This window comes from Ipomoea triloba, chromosome 7 (assembly GCF_003576645.1).
Source record: "Ipomoea triloba cultivar NCNSP0323 chromosome 7, ASM357664v1".
Lineage (NCBI taxonomy): Eukaryota > Viridiplantae > Streptophyta > Magnoliopsida > Solanales > Convolvulaceae > Ipomoea > Ipomoea triloba.
In genome coordinates, this window is record NC_044922.1 from 13,919,344 (window position 1) to 13,938,021 (window position 18,678).

Below are 18,678 nucleotides of genomic sequence, written 5' to 3' on the forward strand. Positions count from 1 at the left end.
GTATTTTTTAACACTTTTGAACAAAAATAAGGAGCTTTTCAAATTTGGACTACTCTTGGAAAAAATAAAATAGAACCTGTGTTTACCAAACCATAAATGCAAATCCCACTTGTGTTTTTTCCATGTATTTGTAAATATTAGAAACACAAGTTATATTTGCGTTTCTAAAAGAAAAAAAAAGGCCTACATCCTTGTCTCTATTAGGACTCTACATAATAGAGTCATATATAAGTCTTATCCTAGTTTACTTATGATTCTCAGTCCTATGATTCTCATCCTAGTTTACTTATGATTCTCTTGTATATATACTCTTGTATTCCTACAGTTATATTTGTGAACTCTAATACAAACATAATTGTTCTCATCTGGTATCAGTCGCTAGGGTTTCGTTCTTGTTCCCATGGCTACGAATGACGGCTCTGCCTCTGAGCGGACCGTTTCAGATGTTGCTGTGAGTTCTGCGCGCGCCGGCTCCCGTGTCGTCGCTCTCTTCTGCTCATCACTACATTAGCATCAAACTCAACCACCGCAATTTTTTGTTTTGGCGTACTCAGGTTCTCCCGTTTCTACGTGGCCATGATCTCATTGATCTTGTTGATGGATCGTGTCCTTGCCCGGAGGAGTTCCTCCCTGCCGTGTCTGCTGCTACCTCGTCCGCTGCTGCTGCCCGCGTTCGGAATCCGGCGTTTGTTGCGTGGTCTCGCCGTGATCAAGGGTTGCTGTCTCTCCTGGTTTCTTCGCTGCCGAGGAGGTGCTCTCCATCGCCGTCGGCTGTCGGACATCGAAGGAGTTGTGGGATGCCATTGAGCAGTCCCTCGCTTCCGCCTCTCAATCCCGCCAACTTCATTACCTTTCGGCCGGCGAGAGCTAAATCTTCAACAATAAGCCAAGCTCGCCCGAGATACTCTGCCGTCGACGAATCTCCTTGCTGGAGACCATGGAGTTGGCTAAGCAAGTGAAGTTGGCGGGATTGAGAGGCGGAAGCGAGGGACTGCTCAATGGCATCCCACAACTCCTTCGATGTCCGACAGCCGACGGCGATGGAGAGCACCTCCTCGGACAGCGAAGAAACAAGGAGAGACAGCAACCCTTGATCACGGCGAGACCACGCAACAAACGCCGGATTCTGAACGCGGGCAGCAGTAGCGGACGAGGTAGCAGCAGACACGGCAGGGAGGAACTCCTCCGGGCAAGGACACGATCCATCAACAAGATCAATGAGATCATGGCCACGTAGAAACGGGAGAACCTGAGTACGCCAAAACAAAAAATTGCGGTGGTTGAGTTTGATGCTAATGTAGTGATGAGCAGAAGAGAGCGACGACACGGGAGCCGGCGCCGCAGAACTCACAGCAACATCTGAAACGGTCCGCTCAGAGGCAGAGCCGTCATTCGTAGCCATGGGAACAAGAACGAAACCCTAGCGACTGATACCAGATGAGAACAATTATGTTTGTATTAGAGTTCACACAATATGACTGTAGGAATACAAGAGTATATATACAAGAGAATCATAAGTAAACTAGGACTGAGAATCATAAGTAAACTAGGACTGAGAATCATAAGTAAACTAGGAATAAGACTTATAGTATGACTCTATTATGTAGAGTCCTAATAGAGACAAGGAATAGTATGACTCTATTATGTAGAGTCCTAATAGAGACAAGGATGTAGGCCTTTTTTTTTCTTTTAGAAACGCAAATATAACTTGTGTTTCTAATATTTACAAATACATGGAAAAAACACAAGTGGGATTTGCATTTATGGTTTGGTAAACACAGGTTCTATTTTATTTTTTCCAAGAGTAGTCCAAATTTGAAAAGCTCCTTATTTTTGTTCAAAAGTGTTAAAAAATACCGATTTCAATCAATTTCGCTATAATAAATCCAACTTAACAAGATGTGATGTACTTCCCTTGATTATTAATGAAATGTTATGTAATTTTAAGCAATTTTGAAGCTTGATTATGGTGAAATGATGCCTAGTTAAAGCTGTGAAGCTTTTCAACATTACTAAATTTGTTTAAATGCAAGTTAACAAGTTCCGTAAGATTTCAAACATAAGAGTGGATCTCTTTCAATTTCTCAAAGTTTGAAATGTATCAATACTCAATATGTAATTCCCTTATTGAAATTTGGAGTTTCAAACAAAGAGTTGAAAGATGTAAGATCCAAATGTGTAATGTTTTTCTTTTCTTACCTGAGAAGACTGAGAATAATGAAATTGATATGAACTCTTAAATGTAAAAAAAAAAAATAACGCATATTACAAAGTTATTGCGTAGATGAGGGAAGATCTATAATCCCTACATATAATCTATCTTACTCCACTAGATATGGTGTACTTGCCTTGATTTCTGAAATGTTTTGTAGTGTTGTGCAATTGGAAAATTGACATTCTAGAGATATGATACATGGACAAAGCTAGGAAGCTTCTCAAGGTTACTACATCCATCCAAATCCAAGACATCAAGTTCCTTAAGATCTTCAACAGATGGGTAGCAAAATTTGAAGTTTTTAACAAAGGGCTACAAGATGTAAGATCGAAATGGGTAATATTCTTCATTAATTTCCTACCTGAGACGAATAAGATTAGTCAAATTGATTAGACCTCTTAACTTAAAAAGTTTTTGAAAATAACAAACACATACTGTCAAGTTGTTGCATTGATGAACGAAGTTATATAATCGCAACATATAATATATCCAACTCAACTAGATATAGTGTAGTTGCTTTTTTTTTTTTCCTTCAAATGTTTCGCAATATTATGCAATTTGAAGTTTAAGAAACTAGAGGTATGATACCTGGCCAAAGATGGGAAGCTTCTCAGGTTACTACATCCATCGAAATAAAAGTCTTCAAGTTTCGTAAGATAGTCAATTGATGGGTGGATCTCTTTCAATTTCTCACACATTGAAATGTTTAAATTCTTCAAATTTGGCATCATTGCAAAATTTGGAGTTTCTAACAAAGAGCTACAAGATGTAAGATCCAAATGGGTAATGTCCTTCATTTCCTGCAATAGACGAATGAGATTAGTCAAATTGACTAGAACTCTTAAATTAAAAACTTTTTTGAAAAATAACTATCGCATATTGTAGTGTGTTGGCATCAATGAGGTAAGCTCTATAATCCGAACATATAATATATACAACTCCACTAAATACTGTGTACTTGACCTGAATTCTGAAATTTTTTTTTAATTTAATGCAATTTGAAGTTTGAGAAGGTAGAGATTATACCTGATCAAAGCTAGGAAGCTTCTCAAGGTTAATACATCCACCCAAATCTAAGACATCAATTTTCGTAGATTTACAACTGATGGGTGGATCTCTTTTAATTTCTCACACTACTTTGAAAGCTTTAAATACTTCAAATTCATCATCATAGCAAAATTTGTAGTTTTTAACAAAGAATTACAAGATGTAATATCCATTCGAGTAATGTTCTTCATTTCCCGCGTCAGAAGAATGAGATTAGTTAAATTGATCAACAAAACATCATATTAATAAACTTTTTCAATATAACTAACACATATTGTCTAGTTGTTGCGTTGATAAATAAAGTTGTATAATCTAAACATATAATATATCCAACTCCCGTATATAAGGTGTACTTTCCATGATTTCTGAAATGTTTTGTAATTATATGTAATTTGAAGTTTGAGATTTTAGAGATATGATACCTTGTAAAATCTGGGAAGTTTCTCAAGGTTACAACATCCTTCCAAAACCAAAGTATCAAGTTTTGAAAGATTTCCAAGCGATAGGTGGATCTCTTTCAATTTCTCACACATTGAAAGGTTTAAATTCTTCAAATTTGGCATCATTGCAAAATTTGGAGTTTCTAACAAAGAGCTACACGATGTAAGATCCAATTGGGTAATATTCTCCATTTCCTGCATGAGACGAATGAGATTGGTCAAATTGACTAGAACTCTTAAACTAAAAGCTTTTTAAAAATAACTAACGCATATTGTAGTGTTTTTGCATCAATGCGGGAAGTTCTATAATCCGAACATATAATATATCCAACTCCACTAAATACTGTGTACTTGACCTGATTTTTGAAATATTTTTTTTTAATTTAATGCNGTAAACACAGGTTCTATTTTATTTTTTCCAAGAGTAGTCCAAATTTGAAAAGCTCCTTATTTTTGTTCAAAAGTGTTAAAAAATACCGATTTCAATCAATTTCGCTATAATAAATCCAACTTAACAAGATGTGATGTACTTCCCTTGATTATTAATGAAATGTTATGTAATTTTAAGCAATTTTGAAGCTTGATTATGGTGAAATGATGCCTAGTTAAAGCTGTGAAGCTTTTCAACATTACTAAATTTGTTTAAATGCAAGTTAACAAGTTCCGTAAGATTTCAAACATAAGAGTGGATCTCTTTCAATTTCTCAAAGTTTGAAATGTATCAATACTCAATATGTAATTCCCTTATTGAAATTTGGAGTTTCAAACAAAGAGTTGAAAGATGTAAGATCCAAATGTGTAATGTTTTTCTTTTCTTACCTGAGAAGACTGAGAATAATGAAATTGATATGAACTCTTAAATGTAAAAAAAAAAAATAACGCATATTACAAAGTTATTGCGTAGATGAGGGAAGATCTATAATCCCTACATATAATCTATCTTACTCCACTAGATATGGTGTACTTGCCTTGATTTCTGAAATGTTTTGTAGTGTTGTGCAATTGGAAAATTGACATTCTAGAGATATGATACATGGACAAAGCTAGGAAGCTTCTCAAGGTTACTACATCCATCCAAATCCAAGACATCAAGTTCCTTAAGATCTTCAACAGATGGGTAGCAAAATTTGAAGTTTTTAACAAAGGGCTACAAGATGTAAGATCGAAATGGGTAATATTCTTCATTAATTTCCTACCTGAGACGAATAAGATTAGTCAAATTGATTAGACCTCTTAACTTAAAAAGTTTTTGAAAATAACAAACACATACTGTCAAGTTGTTGCATTGATGAACGAAGTTATATAATCGCAACATATAATATATCCAACTCAACTAGATATAGTGTAGTTGCTTTTTTTTTTTTCCTTCAAATGTTTCGCAATATTATGCAATTTGAAGTTTAAGAAACTAGAGGTATGATACCTGGCCAAAGATGGGAAGCTTCTCAGGTTACTACATCCATCGAAATAAAAGTCTTCAAGTTTCGTAAGATAGTCAATTGATGGGTGGATCTCTTTCAATTTCTCACACATTGAAATGTTTAAATTCTTCAAATTTGGCATCATTGCAAAATTTGGAGTTTCTAACAAAGAGCTACAAGATGTAAGATCCAAATGGGTAATGTCCTTCATTTCCTGCAATAGACGAATGAGATTAGTCAAATTGACTAGAACTCTTAAATTAAAAACTTTTTTGAAAAATAACTATCGCATATTGTAGTGTGTTGGCATCAATGAGGTAAGCTCTATAATCCGAACATATAATATATACAACTCCACTAAATACTGTGTACTTGACCTGAATTCTGAAATTTTTTTTTAATTTAATGCAATTTGAAGTTTGAGAAGGTAGAGATTATACCTGATCAAAGCTAGGAAGCTTCTCAAGGTTAATACATCCACCCAAATCTAAGACATCAATTTTCGTAGATTTACAACTGATGGGTGGATCTCTTTTAATTTCTCACACTACTTTGAAAGCTTTAAATACTTCAAATTCATCATCATAGCAAAATTTGTAGTTTTTAACAAAGAATTACAAGATGTAATATCCATTCGAGTAATGTTCTTCATTTCCCGCGTCAGAAGAATGAGATTAGTTAAATTGATCAACAAAACATCATATTAATAAACTTTTTCAATATAACTAACACATATTGTCTAGTTGTTGCGTTGATAAATAAAGTTACTAACACATATTGTCTAGTTGTTGCGTTGATAAATAAAGTTGTATAATCTTATTGTCTAGTTGTTGCGTTGATAAATAAAGTTGTATAATCTAAACATATAATATATCCAACTCCCGTATATAAGGTGTACTTTCCATGATTTCTGAAATGTTTTGTAATTATATGTAATTTGAAGTTTGAGATTTTAGAGATATGATACCTTGTAAAATCTGGGAAGTTTCTCAAGGTTACAACATCCTTCCAAAACCAAAGTATCAAGTTTTGAAAGATTTCCAAGCGATAGGTGGATCTCTTTCAATTTCTCACACATTGAAAGGTTTAAATTCTTCAAATTTGGCATCATTGCAAAATTTGGAGTTTCTAACAAAGAGCTACACGATGTAAGATCCAATTGGGTAATATTCTCCATTTCCTGCATGAGACGAATGAGATTGGTCAAATTGACTAGAACTCTTAAACTAAAAGCTTTTTAAAAATAACTAACGCATATTGTAGTGTTTTTGCATCAATGCGGGAAGTTCTATAATCCGAACATATAATATATCCAACTCCACTAAATACTGTGTACTTGACCTGATTTTTGAAATATTTTTTTTTAATTTAATGCAATTTGAAGTTTGAGATGGTAGAGATTATACCTGATCAAAGCTAGGAAGCTTCTCAAGGTTAATACATCCACCCAATTCTAAGACATTAATTTTCGTAAGATTTACAACTGATGGGTCTATCTCTTTCAATCTCTCACACTTTGAAAGGTTTAAATACTTCAAATTTATCATCATAGCAAAATTTGGAGTTTCTAACAAAGAGCTACAATATGTAATATCCATTCGAGTAATGTTCTTCATTTCCCGCATCAAAAGAATGAGATTAGTCAAATTGATCAACAAAACATCATATTAATAAACTTTTTCAAAATAACTAACAAATATTGTCAAGTTGTTGCATTGATAAATAAAGTTGTATAATCTAAACATATAATATATCCAACTCCTGTAGATAAGGTGTACTTGCCATGATTTCTGAAATGTTTTGTAATTATATGCAATTTGAAGTTTCAGATTTTAGAGATATGATACCTTGTAAAATTTGGGAAGTTTCTCAAGGTTACAACATCCTTCCAAAACCAAAGTATCAAGTTTTGAAAGATTTCCAAGCGATGGGTGGATCTCTATCAATTTCTCACACATTGAAATGTTTAAATTCTTCAAATTTGGCATCATTGCGAAATTTGGAGTTTCTAACAAAGAGCTACAAGATGTAAGATCCAAATGGGTAATGTCCTTCATTTCCTGCAATAGATGAATGAGATTAGTCAAATTGACTAGAACTCTTAAATTTAAAACTTTTTTAAAAAATATCTATAGCATATTGTAGTGTGTTGGCATCAATGACGGAAGCTCTATAATCCGAACATATAATATATCCAACTCCCTTAAATACTATGTACTTTGACTTGATCTCTGAAATGTTTTTTTTTTTTTTAATTTCATGCAATTTGAAGTTTGAGATGGTAGAGATTATACATGGTCAAAGCTAGAAAGCTTCTCAAGGTTAATACATCCATCTAAATCAAAGCCATCAATTTTCGTAAAATTTACAACTGATGGGTGGATCTCTTTCAATTTCTCAAACTTTGAAAGGTTTAAATACTTCAAATTCGTCATCATAGCAAAATTTGGAGTTTCTAACACAAAGAGCTACAAGATGTAATATCTATTTGAGTAATGTTCTTCATTTCCCACGTTAGAAGATTGAGATTAGTTAAATTGATCAACAAAACATCATATTAATAAACTTTTTCAATATAACTAACACATATTGTCTAGTTGTTGCGTTGATAAATAAAGTTACTAACACATATTGTCTAGTTGTTGCGTTGATAAATAAAGTTGTATAATCTTATTGTCTAGTTGTTGCGTTGATAAATAAAGTTGTATAATCTGAACATATAATATATCCAACTCCCGTAGATAAGCTGTACTTTCCATGATTTCTGAAATGTTTTGTAATTATATGCAATTTGAAGTTTGAGAATTTAAAGACATGATACCTTGTAAAATCTGGGAAGTTTCTCAAGGTTACAACATCCTTCCAAAACCAAAGTATCAAGTTTTGAAAGATTTCCAAGCGATGGGTGGATCTCTTTCAATTTCTCACACATTGAAAGGTTTAAATTCTTCAAATTTGGCATCATTGCAAAATTTGGAGTTTCTAACAAAGAGCTACAAGATGTAAGATCCAATTTGGTAATATTCTCCATTTCCTGCATGAGACGAATGAGATTCGTCAAATTGACTAGAACTCTTAAATTAAAAAACTTTTTAAAAATAACTAACGCATATTGTAGTGTTTTTGCATCAATGCGGAAAGTTCTATAATCCGAACATATAATATATCCAACTCCACTAAATACTGTGTACTTGACCTGATTTCTGAAATGTTTTTTTAATTTAATGCAATTTGAAGTTTGAGATGGTAGAGATTATACCTGATCAAAGCTAGGAAGCTTCTCAAGGTTAATACATCCACCCAAATCTAAGACATCAATTTTCGTAAGATTTACAACTGATGGGTGGATCTCTTTCAATCTCTCACACTTTGAAAGGTTTAAATACTTCAAATTTATCATCATAGCAAAATTTGGAGTTTCTAACCAAGAGCTACAAGATGTAATATCCATTCGAGTAATGTTCTTCATTTCCCGCATTAGAAGAATGAGATTAGTAAAATTGATCAACAAAACATCATATTAATAAACTTTTTCAAAATAACTAACAAATATTATCAAGTTGTTGCGTTGATAAATAAAGTTGTATAATCTAAACATATAATATATCCAACTCCCGTAGATAAGGTGTACATTGCCATGATTTCTGAAATGTTTTGTAATTATATGCAATTTCAAGTTTCAGATTTTAGAGATATGATACCTTGTAAAATTTGGGAAGTTTCTCAAGGTTACAACATCCTTCCAAAACCAAAGTATCTAGTTTTGAAAGATTTCCAAGCGATGGGTGGATCTCTTTCAATTTCTCACACATTGAAATGTTTAAATTCTTCAAATTTGGCATCATTGCAAAATTTGGAGTTTCTAACAAAGAGCTACAAGATGTAAGATCCAAATGGGTAATGTCTTTCATTTCCTGCAATAGACGAATGAGATTAGTCAAATTGACTAGAACTCCTAAATTAAAAACTTTTTTAAAAAATAACTAATGCATATTGTAGTGTTTTGGCATCAATGAGGGAAGCTCTATAATCCGAACATATAATATATCCAACTCATCTAAATACTGTGTACTTGACTCGATTTCTGAAATGTTTTTTTAATTTAATGCAATTTGAAGTTTGAGATGGTAGAGATTATACCTGGTCAAAGTTAGAAAGCTTCTAAAGGTTAATACATCCATCCAAATCATAGACATCAATTTTCGTAAGATTTACAACCGATGGGTGGATCTCTTTCAATTTCTCACACTTTGAAAGGTTTAAATACTTCAAATTTATCATCATAGCAAAATTTAGAGTTTCTAACAAAGAGCTACAAGATGTAATATCCATTCGAGTAATGTTATTCATTTCCCGCATCAGAAGAATGAGATTAGTTAAATTGATCAACAAAACATCATATTAATAAACTTTTTCAAAATAACTAACGCATATTGTCGAGTTGTTGCGTAGATAAATAAAGTTGTATAATCGGAACATATAATATGTCCAACTCCCGTAGATAAGGTGTAGTTGTCATGATTTCTGAAATGTTTTGTAATTATATGCAATTTGAAGTTTGAGATTTTAGAGATATGATACCTTGTAAAATCTGGGAAGTTTCTCAAGGTTACAACATCCTTCCAAAATCAAAGTATCAAATTTTGAAAGATTTCCAAGTGATGGGTGGATTTCTTTCAATTTCTCACACATTGAAAGGTTTAAATTCTTCAAATTTGGCATCATTGCAAAATTTGGAGTTTCTAACAAAGAGCTACAAGATGTAAGATCCAAATGGGTAATTTTCTTCATTTCCTGCAATAGACAAATAAGATTAGTCAAATTGATTAGAATTCTTAAATTAAAAACTTTTTTAAAAAATAACTAACGCATATTGTAGTGTTTTAGCATCAATGAGGGAAGCTCTATAGTCTGAACATATAATATATCCATCCAAGGCAAAAACTTGTGTGAGACCGTCTCACNCCGTCTCACGAATAAGGATCCGTGAGACAGTCTCACACAAGTGTGACCCTATATCCAACTCCCTTAAATACTGTGTACTTGACTCGATTTCTGAAATGTTTTTTTTTTTATTTCATGCAATTTGAAGTTTGAGATGGTAGAGATTATACCTGGTCAAAGCTAGAAAGCTTCTCAAGGTTAATACATCCATCTAAATCTAAGACATCAAGTTTCGTAAGATTTACAACTGATGGGTGGATCTCTTTCAATTTCTCACACTTTGAAATGTTTAAATACTTCAAATTCATCATCATAGCAAAATTTGGAGTTTCTAACAAAGAGCTACAAGATGTAATATACTTTCGAGTAATGTTCTTCATTTCCCGCATCAGAAGAATGGGATTAGTCAAATTGATCAACAAAACATTATATTAATAAACTTTTTCAAAAAAACGAACACATATTGTCGAGTTGTTGTGTTGATAAATAAAGTTGTATAATCTAAACATATAATACATCTAACTCCCGTAGATAAGATGTACTTTCCATGACTTCTGAAATGTTTTGTAATTATATACAATTTGAAGTTTGAGATTTTAGAGATATGATACCTTGTAAAATCTGGGAAGTTTCTCAACATTACAACATCTTTCCAAATCCAAAGTATCAAGTTTTGAAAGATTTCCATCCGATGGGTGGATCTCTTTCAACTTCTCACACATTGAAATGTTTAAATTTTCAAATTTGGCATCATTGCAAAATTTGGAGTTTCTAACAATGAGCTACAAGATGTAAGATCCAATTTGGTAATATTCTTAATTTTCTGCGTGAGACGAATGAGATTAGTCAAATTGACTAGAATTCTTAAACTAAAAACTTTTTAAAAATAACTAATGCATATTGTAGTGTTTTTGAATCAATGAGTGAAGCTCTATAATCCGAACATATAATATATCCAACTCCACTAAATACTGTGCACGGACCTTATTTAAGAATTTTTTTTGTAATTTAATACAATTTGAAGTTTGAGATGGTAGAGATTATACCTGGTCAAAGCTAGGAAGCTTCTCAAGGTTAATACATCCATCCAAATCCAAGGTATCAAGTTCCATAAGATTTCCAAGTGATGGGTGGATCTCTTTCAATTTCACACACTTTGAAAGGTTTAAATACTTCAAATTCGGCATCATAGCAAAATTTGGTGTTTCACACAAAGAGCTACAAGATGTAAGATCCATTCGAGTAATGTTCTTAATTTCCTGCATCACAAAAATGAGATTAGTCAAATTGATCAACAAATGATTATATTAATAAACGTTTTCAAAATAACTAACACATATTGTTTAGTTGTTGAGTTGATAAATAAAGTTGTATAATCTGAATATATAATATATCCAACTCCCGTAAATAAGGTTTGCTTGCTATGATTTCTGAAATGTTTTGTAATTATATGCAATTTGAAGTTTCAGATTTTAGAGATATGATACCTTGTAAAATCTCGGAAGTTTCTCAAGGTTACAACATCCTTCTAAAACCAAAGTATCAAGTTTTGAAAGATTTCCAACTGATGGGTGGATCTCTTTCAATTTCTCACACATTGAAAGGTTTAAATTCTTCAAATTTGGCATCATTGCAAAATTTGGAGTTTCTAACAAAGAGCTACAAGATGTAAGATCCAAATGGGTAATATTCTTCATTTCCTGCATGAGACAAATGAGATTAGTCAAATTGACTAGAACTCTTAAATTAAAAACTTTTTAAAAATAACTAACGCATATTGTAGTGTTTTTGCATTAATGAGGGAAGCTCTATAATCCGAACTGTTAGGAACCCTGAGCTATTAATTTTGATGATACCAATAACCCGAGGAGACCCCCGATTTTTATTTATGTCTTTTTGTCTAGAATACTCGGACTCATGCCTCGGGCCTAGTAGTTAGACGAATCCTTACTGTCAAGAGTATCCTGCTGTGGACTCTAAAACTATCCTCAAGCAAAAGGTTTAAGACCAAGTGTTGAAGACTGAAGACACGAAGACTTGAAGAACCGAAGACAGAAGATTGAAGATCTAGGTCGAAGAATGGAAAGGCCGAAGTATTGAAACCGAACAATCAAGAGGTGATTGATTCGAGGAGTTGATGAGAATGATAAGGCCAATCATTCTCACGAATAACCAAGGCAAAGACATTCTCTGAAAATTGTCTTATCTATAGCCTTGAGAATGGGTTTTCAACGGAATGTCAAATTGGATCCTAGGCAACGATCCCAATGAGCATTTAATGATTGTCACCTTTTTGAGGGACAAAAGACAAATTGTCCTTGCATAAAAGTGAACAAACAGCTAGAAAGGTACTGACATTCTGAAAAAGGTCAAACTTTACCCATTGGATATTACACACTGGATAATAGGTTTGAATTTCACTTTCCCTCCAACGGATCTGAAATTCTCACTTATAAATACCCTTGTCCCATCTCACTTCCACAAGGTTGAAAAAAGCGAAAATTGTCAAGCAAGCAAACTACTTCCTGTGTGTTAAAATATTCAAAAGCTCATAAGAAATATTCAGTTTAAAGAGATCTTGTGAAGTTCTAGAGTTGACATCAAGAAGCTCAAACACAAGAATCTCAAAGTTGGAAAAACATCTCAACCTTTCAACCATCTCTACGTGTGAAGTAGAAAGAGGCGGAGTAAACTTGGAAGAAGTTGAAAAACCTGCAACAACGTAGCTGCCGGGCTAAGTAATCAAAGGAGCACGTTGTAAAGGAGTTTGTACTATTACGGGGAATATAGTGCAAACCTTCACGAACATATAACATGGCGTTTGGTTGGATGGAATACATCAAGTTCTGTATGATTTCTAACAGATGAGTGGATATCTTTCAATTTCTTACAATTTCAAAGGTTTAAATATTTCAAATTTGGCATCGTAGCAAAATTTGGAGTTTCTAACAAAGAGCTACAAGATATAAGATCCAAATCGGTAATATTTTTCGTTTCCTGCATGAGACGAATTATATTAGTCAAATTGATTATAACTCTTTAAACTAACTAACACGTTATTAAGTTTTTGTGTTAGTGATGGGAAGTTCTATTATTCCAACATATAATATATCCAACACCACTACTAGATATGTTATACTTTCCTTGATTTCTGAAATGTTTTGTAATTTCATGCAATTCAAAGTTTGGGATTCTAGAGATATTATACCTTGTCAAAGGTGGGAAGCTTCTCAAGGTTACTACATCCATCCAAATCCAAGACATCAAGTTCCATAAGATTTCCAACTGATGGGTGGATCTCTTTCAATTTCTTACACTTTGAGAGGTTTAAATACTTCAAATTCGGCATCATAGCAAAATTTGGAGTTTCTAACAAAGAGCTACAAGATGTAAGATCCAAACGGATAATGTTCTTTATTTCCTGAATGAGAAGAACGAGAGATTTTTAAAATTCATCAAAACTCTTAAATAAATAAAAATTAAAAATAACTAACACATATTGTCGAGTTATTGCGTTGATGAAGAAAGTTTTATAATCCCAACATATATATATATATATATATAGAAATAATTTCAAGTGCGGCCGTGCTCTCCCGTGCGGCCGTGCGGTCACACACCACTCAATGTTACGAAATACACCACTCAATGTTAAGAAACACACCACAATGTTAAGAAACACACCACAATGCATATTTGTGTGGTGTGTTTCTTAACATTGAGTGGTGTATTTCGTAACATTGAGTGGTGTGAACCACACGGGAGAGCACGACCGCACTTGATCATGACTCTCTCTCTCTCTCTCTCTCTCTATATATATATATATATATATATATATATATATATATATATATATATATATATATAACTCCAATAGATATGGTGTAATTGCCTTGATTTCTAAACTGTTTTGTAATGTTATGCAATTTGAAGTTTGATATTTTAGAGATCTGATACCTGGTAAAAATTGGGAAGCTTCTCAAGGTTACTACATCCATCTAACTCCAAGGCATCACGTTCTGTAAGATTGCCAATAGATGAGTGGATCTCTTTCAATTTCTTACACTTTGAAAGGTATAAATCCTTTAAATTCGGCATCATATCAAAATTTGGAGTTTCTAACAAAGAGCTGCAAAATCTAAGATCCAAATGGACAATTGTCTTCATTTCCTGAATGAAAGATTGAGAATAGTCGAATTTATCAAAACTCTTAACCTAGAAAAAATTTTGAAAATAACCAACACATATTGCCAAGTTGATGCATCGATGAGGGAAGTTCTATAATCCTAAAAAATAATAAAACTAACTTAACCAGATGTGTAGTACTTGCCTTTATTTATGAAATGTTTATTAATTTTATGCAATTTTAAGCTTGATATTCTAGCAATATGATACCTTGTTGAAGTTGGGGAGCTTCTCAAGGTTTCAACATTTGTTCAAATTCAATTTGACAAGTTCCATAAGATTTCCAATTGACGGGTGGATCTGTTTTAATTTTTTACACTGTGAAAGGTTTAAATACTCCAAATTCGGGATCAATGCAAAATCTGGTGTTTCTATCAAAGAGCTACAAGATTTAAGTTCCAAATGGGTAATGTTCTTCATTTCCTGCAAGAGAAGAATGAGAATAATCATATTGATGTGATCACTTAGATTACAAAATAACTAATGCATTGCGTCTATGAGGGATGCTATATATAATCCCAGCACACAATAAATAAACTCCACTAGACGTGATGTACCAGCCTTCATTTCTGAAATGTTTTGTAACTTTATGCAATTTTGAAGCTTGAGATTATGGAGAAATGATACCTGGTTAAAGCTGGGAAGCTTCTCAAGGCTTCTGCATTTGTTAAAATCCAATTTGACAAGCTTTGTAAGATTTTCAATAGACGGGTGAATCTCTTTCAATTTTTCACACTTTGAAAGATATAAATACTTCAAATTTGGCATCATAGTAAAATTTGGAGTTTCTAACAAAGAGCTGCAAAATCTAAGATCAATAAGGGTAATGTTCTTCATTTCCTGCATGAGACGAATGAAATAGTCAAATTCATCTAAACTCTTACGGGTAAAGTTTTCCATTTCCTACAGTAGAAGAATACAATGAGACTTACTATAAATAATTCGAGGTCTTAGATTTAAAAATATTAAACAAATTACTAACACAAAGTGCCTAATTGTTGCTAAGATATGAGAGATTTTGTAATTTCAACTTCTATTAAATCCAACTCCTCTAGATTTAGTGTACTTGGCTTGATTTTTTGAAATTTTTCTAACTTAGTGCAATTGTCAAGATAGAGAAACTTGAGACATGAAACTTACATGATTGAATTCGGGAAGCTTTGCAAGGTTTTTGCATGCACTTAAATTCAATTTATCAAGTTTAGTAAGATTTCCAACAGATGGATGGATCATTTCTAATTTCACACAATGTGAAAGGTTTAAAGTCACCAAATTCGGCGTCTTTGCAAAATTTGGGGTGTTTAACAAAGAGTCGGATGAGCTAAGATCCAAATAGGTAAGTTTTTTCATTTCCTGCAAAAAAAAAAGAAGAAGATTTTGGATAGTTAAAGAAAGGCTGAACTCTTAAATAAAGAAAAAAAAAATATTAACACAGAGTTGGACAAGTATCAAATACCATTGGGAAAGAAGGATTTGGCCCTCGATAACTTTGGAATTTAAGCACCACCAAACTTCTAGGAAGACAACTCATAATGTCCATCTCTTCTGAGCTACAAAGATCACATTTATGATATCCAACAATGAGCATCTTCAATTTTGTCATTTGTTTGACAGCTTCAATGCAAAGGCTAATATTCTCATCACACTTGAATGAAAGCAAAAGACTTTCCACTGCCTTAGGCTCCTACACCAAGAAAATAATATGTATATTAATCACTTTAATTCAATGAAAAATAACATTATTAAAAAAAACGTACACTAGATGTTAGCTTATTAATTAGGAAGATAATAAGCTAGCAAAAATAAATAATGTATCTTACATCATCAAGGTGGTTAAGCCGCCATCTCCTGCTCCTTTTTTCTCTTGCAATATTTAACCCCAACTCATGTATCAAATCATGCATATGAATACGATGCCAATCATATTCAAATAAAAGACATCTATCAATAAGCATCGATATGTTCGCGACAGGATTTAATTTACAACCATCAAGTACTTCTTCTATAACATCCCGGCGCTTGCCCCGAAAAAAGCATACTATATCCAAAAATACTTCTTTGCACTCCTCATCCAATCCATCATAACTTATCCGAAGCTTTTCAACAACTTCCCCATCTCGGATGCCTTTAATCTTCTCTAGTTTGCTTTCCCACACTTTTTGGTCTGTTTGTCCACATAGGGAAGAACCCCAGACTTTAAGGGCTAATGGTAGACCACCTGCATGAGCTACAAAAGAGGTAGATAGATCTTCAAATCCATTCTTTGGATTTTCTTTCTTAAAAGCATGCCAACTAAATAGTTCTAGAGCTTTTTCTTCCTCCAATTTCTTTACTTCATAACATTCAATAACACTAAATTGAGTGAATAAATGCCTGTCTCTTGTAGTTATGATGACTCTACTACCATTGCGAAGCCATTCACCGTCTCCAACCAGTTTATCTAATTGATCCCGATGATCTACATCATCAAGAACTATCAACACTTTCTTCCATTCGAGCCTTTTCTGTATCATTTGAATTCCTTCTTCCGCATTATCTATATGAATTGAATTTTCCTTCAGAACTTTTGATAGGAGTTTCTCTTGAGAGGCTTCCAACCCATGTTTTCTAATATCATAAAGAAAACATGAGCCATCAAATCCACTAGAAAATCGATCAAAAGTAACTCTTGCAATGGTTGTTTTCCCAATTCCGCCCATACCCCAAAGACCTAATACAAGCTTAACATCTTCATCCCACACTTTCAGCTTCGTTGTTATTTCTTCAAGCCGCGACTCTAATCCCACTAAACTTTTATGGACACTTGGAGGTGGAGGCAGTTGTTTCGATATGTCAGCAATGACTGCGTTGATACAACGTATTTCAAACCTGAGAAGACATTGAGCTAGTAGTTGGTAGTTTATCAATTTATTGTAATTAGATAATTTCATTTTGGTCCTAGAGGTATCGGTGACAGTTCACTTTTAATCTTTTTTTTTTATAACATCCCTCTTTGATTCTAGTATTATTGTGGCGTGACCATTTTTTGTTTTCCGTTAACAAAATCGTTGAAATGTATCCTTAAATATAACGTCATTTCAATATTTTATATACAAAGTGGGGTTAATCACTATATTTATATATTGAAAAAAATTCATAATTAAAAACCTAAATGTCATTGTATTTTATAAAATTTAAACGATTTTGTTGATTGAGAATAAAAAAAGGTCATGCTACAATAATACTAGGACCAAAAAGATATATTTTGAAAAACGACTAAAAGTAAATTGTCAATTATAAATGTAGGATAAAAAATGGAATTAACTCTTATAATTAATTATACTCTGTAATATTTAATAAGATCTAAAAAACAATTTAAAAAAAAAATGGGAGTAAGATGATAAAGAAAACAAGGTAGGATATTGAAAGCGAGCAAACCCGTTATACTCATCACCCTCCAAATGGTGCCCTGAAATATTGCCTGCCTCTTTCAAAGCTTTCCTCCACCTCTCAACCTTGGCCTTGCCCTCGTCATCCTTGAAGTTCTCTTCATGTTTGGCAAATGCTTCTTCAAAACTACGTCCAGTTTGTTTGCGCACTTGTGAAGGGTCTATGTTGTAGAAAATTGGCACCACAACCTGGTTCAGCTTTTCTTTGCATTCCATGATTTTCGCAAGTTCGTCTAAACACCATGTTGATGATGCATAGGTTTTAGAGAAGACGACAACAGCAAATCTTGATTCTTGAATAGCCTGCAGCAGAGTTGGAGCGATAGGCTGTCCTTTCTCCAGCCGCTCATCATCTTTGAAGGTGTGGAGCCCTTTCTGTTTCAGCCAATGGTAAAGGTGATCCACAATGTTCTTGCGGGTATCTTCCCCTCGAAAGCTTAAGAAAACATCATAAGTAAATTTTCGAGTTGATGATGATTGTGAAGGGGTAATTGAAGCCATATTTTGGAACTAACTCCACGCTACGACTAATACAGCAAACCAATTGAAATAATAGAGTTAGATTCAAACTATATATATATATATATATATGATCCAACCCACAAACAAATTTAGTAAATTAATTACTCAGTTCCTAGAAGTTAACTCAATAATTTAGTCAGCACTCTGCACCTACCAGCCGACGACTCAATAATTTCGTTGACTGGATCCATATCTCTGTACTTTGAAAACGAAAATCACATTCACTAGTACAAAAAAGCCATACATTACACATGTAAAAGCGTTTTCACTACACCTCTACAGGTGTAGCGTATGGTACTGCCGCGGAAAGCATTTAATTTAATTTTTTTATTAAATACTTTTCGCGGCACCTGTAGCGCAGCAAGTGCCGCGGAAAGTAATTATTTATTATTTTATTATTAACTTTTCGTGGCACCCGCCAGGCTACGGGTGCCGCAGAAAGTGTTTTTTTTTTTTTTTTTTTTTTTTTGGGGGGCCTG

General features: G+C 33.3%; 3 protein-coding genes across 3 annotated transcripts; all 3 read right to left on the bottom strand.

The window, feature by feature from the left end:
• Positions 1-2,217: 2,217 nt before the first annotated feature.
• Positions 2,218-3,888, bottom strand: LOC116024607 (disease resistance protein TAO1-like). The gene is made up of 3 exons (XM_031265539.1): positions 3,685-3,888; positions 2,804-3,015; positions 2,218-2,576 (listed from the first exon to the last, which is right to left on the bottom strand). Exons 1-3 carry the CDS (start codon positions 3,826-3,828, stop codon positions 2,573-2,575), a joined length of 360 nt encoding a protein of 119 aa, XP_031121399.1. The 5' UTR covers positions 3,829-3,888; the 3' UTR covers positions 2,218-2,572.
• Positions 3,889-4,539: 651 nt separating this feature from the next.
• On the bottom strand, positions 4,540-14,231 carry LOC116024178 (protein SUPPRESSOR OF npr1-1, CONSTITUTIVE 1-like). Its single transcript, XM_031265078.1, has 11 exons — positions 14,022-14,231; positions 13,276-13,488; positions 11,555-11,767; positions 11,114-11,326; positions 9,705-9,917; positions 8,825-9,037; positions 7,945-8,157; positions 6,971-7,183; positions 6,091-6,303; positions 5,126-5,337; positions 4,540-4,898 (listed from the first exon to the last, which is right to left on the bottom strand). Exons 1-11 carry the CDS (start codon positions 14,229-14,231, stop codon positions 4,895-4,897), a joined length of 2,130 nt encoding a protein of 709 aa, XP_031120938.1. The 3' UTR covers positions 4,540-4,894.
• LOC116026089 (TMV resistance protein N-like) lies at positions 14,124-18,204 on the bottom strand. Its single transcript, XM_031267539.1, has 7 exons — positions 17,667-18,204; positions 16,070-17,117; positions 15,706-15,933; positions 15,519-15,602; positions 14,877-15,089; positions 14,460-14,672; positions 14,124-14,234 (listed from the first exon to the last, which is right to left on the bottom strand). The coding sequence occupies exons 1-6, from the start codon at positions 18,176-18,178 to the stop codon at positions 14,490-14,492; spliced, it is 2,268 nt and encodes a 755-aa protein (XP_031123399.1). The 5' UTR covers positions 18,179-18,204; the 3' UTR covers positions 14,124-14,234; positions 14,460-14,489.
• Between the last annotated feature and the right edge of the window lie 474 nt (positions 18,205-18,678).

Bases quoted from the DNA above. Each gene is read 5' to 3' on its own strand.
- LOC116024607 (XM_031265539.1), bottom strand. From the start codon at position 3,828: ATGATGCCAAATTTGAAGAATTTAAACCTTTCAATGTGTGAGAAATTG. The intron at 3,016-3,684 runs GTATCATATCTC...CGTCTATTGCAG, and splicing joins AACTTCCCAGATTTTACAAG to GAAATGAAGGACATTACCCA.
- LOC116024178 (XM_031265078.1), bottom strand. From the start codon at position 14,231: ATGAAGACAATTGTCCATTTGGATCTTAGATTTTGCAGCTCTTTGTTA. The intron at 11,768-13,275 runs GTATAATATCTC...TGTCTCATGCAG, and splicing joins AGCTTCCCACCTTTGACAAG to GAAATGAAGAATATTACCCA. The intron at 9,038-9,704 runs GTATCATATCTC...CGTCTATTGCAG, and splicing joins AACTTCCCAGATTTTACAAG to GAAATGAAAGACATTACCCA.
- LOC116026089 (XM_031267539.1), bottom strand. From the start codon at position 18,178: ATGGCTTCAATTACCCCTTCACAATCATCATCAACTCGAAAATTTACT. The intron at 17,118-17,666 runs GTTTGCTCGCTT...ATGTCTTCTCAG, and splicing joins GAGGGTGATGAGTATAACGG to GTTTGAAATACGTTGTATCA. The intron at 14,673-14,876 runs GTATCATTTCTC...CTTCTCTTGCAG, and splicing joins AGCTTCCCAGCTTTAACCAG to GAAATGAAGAACATTACCCA.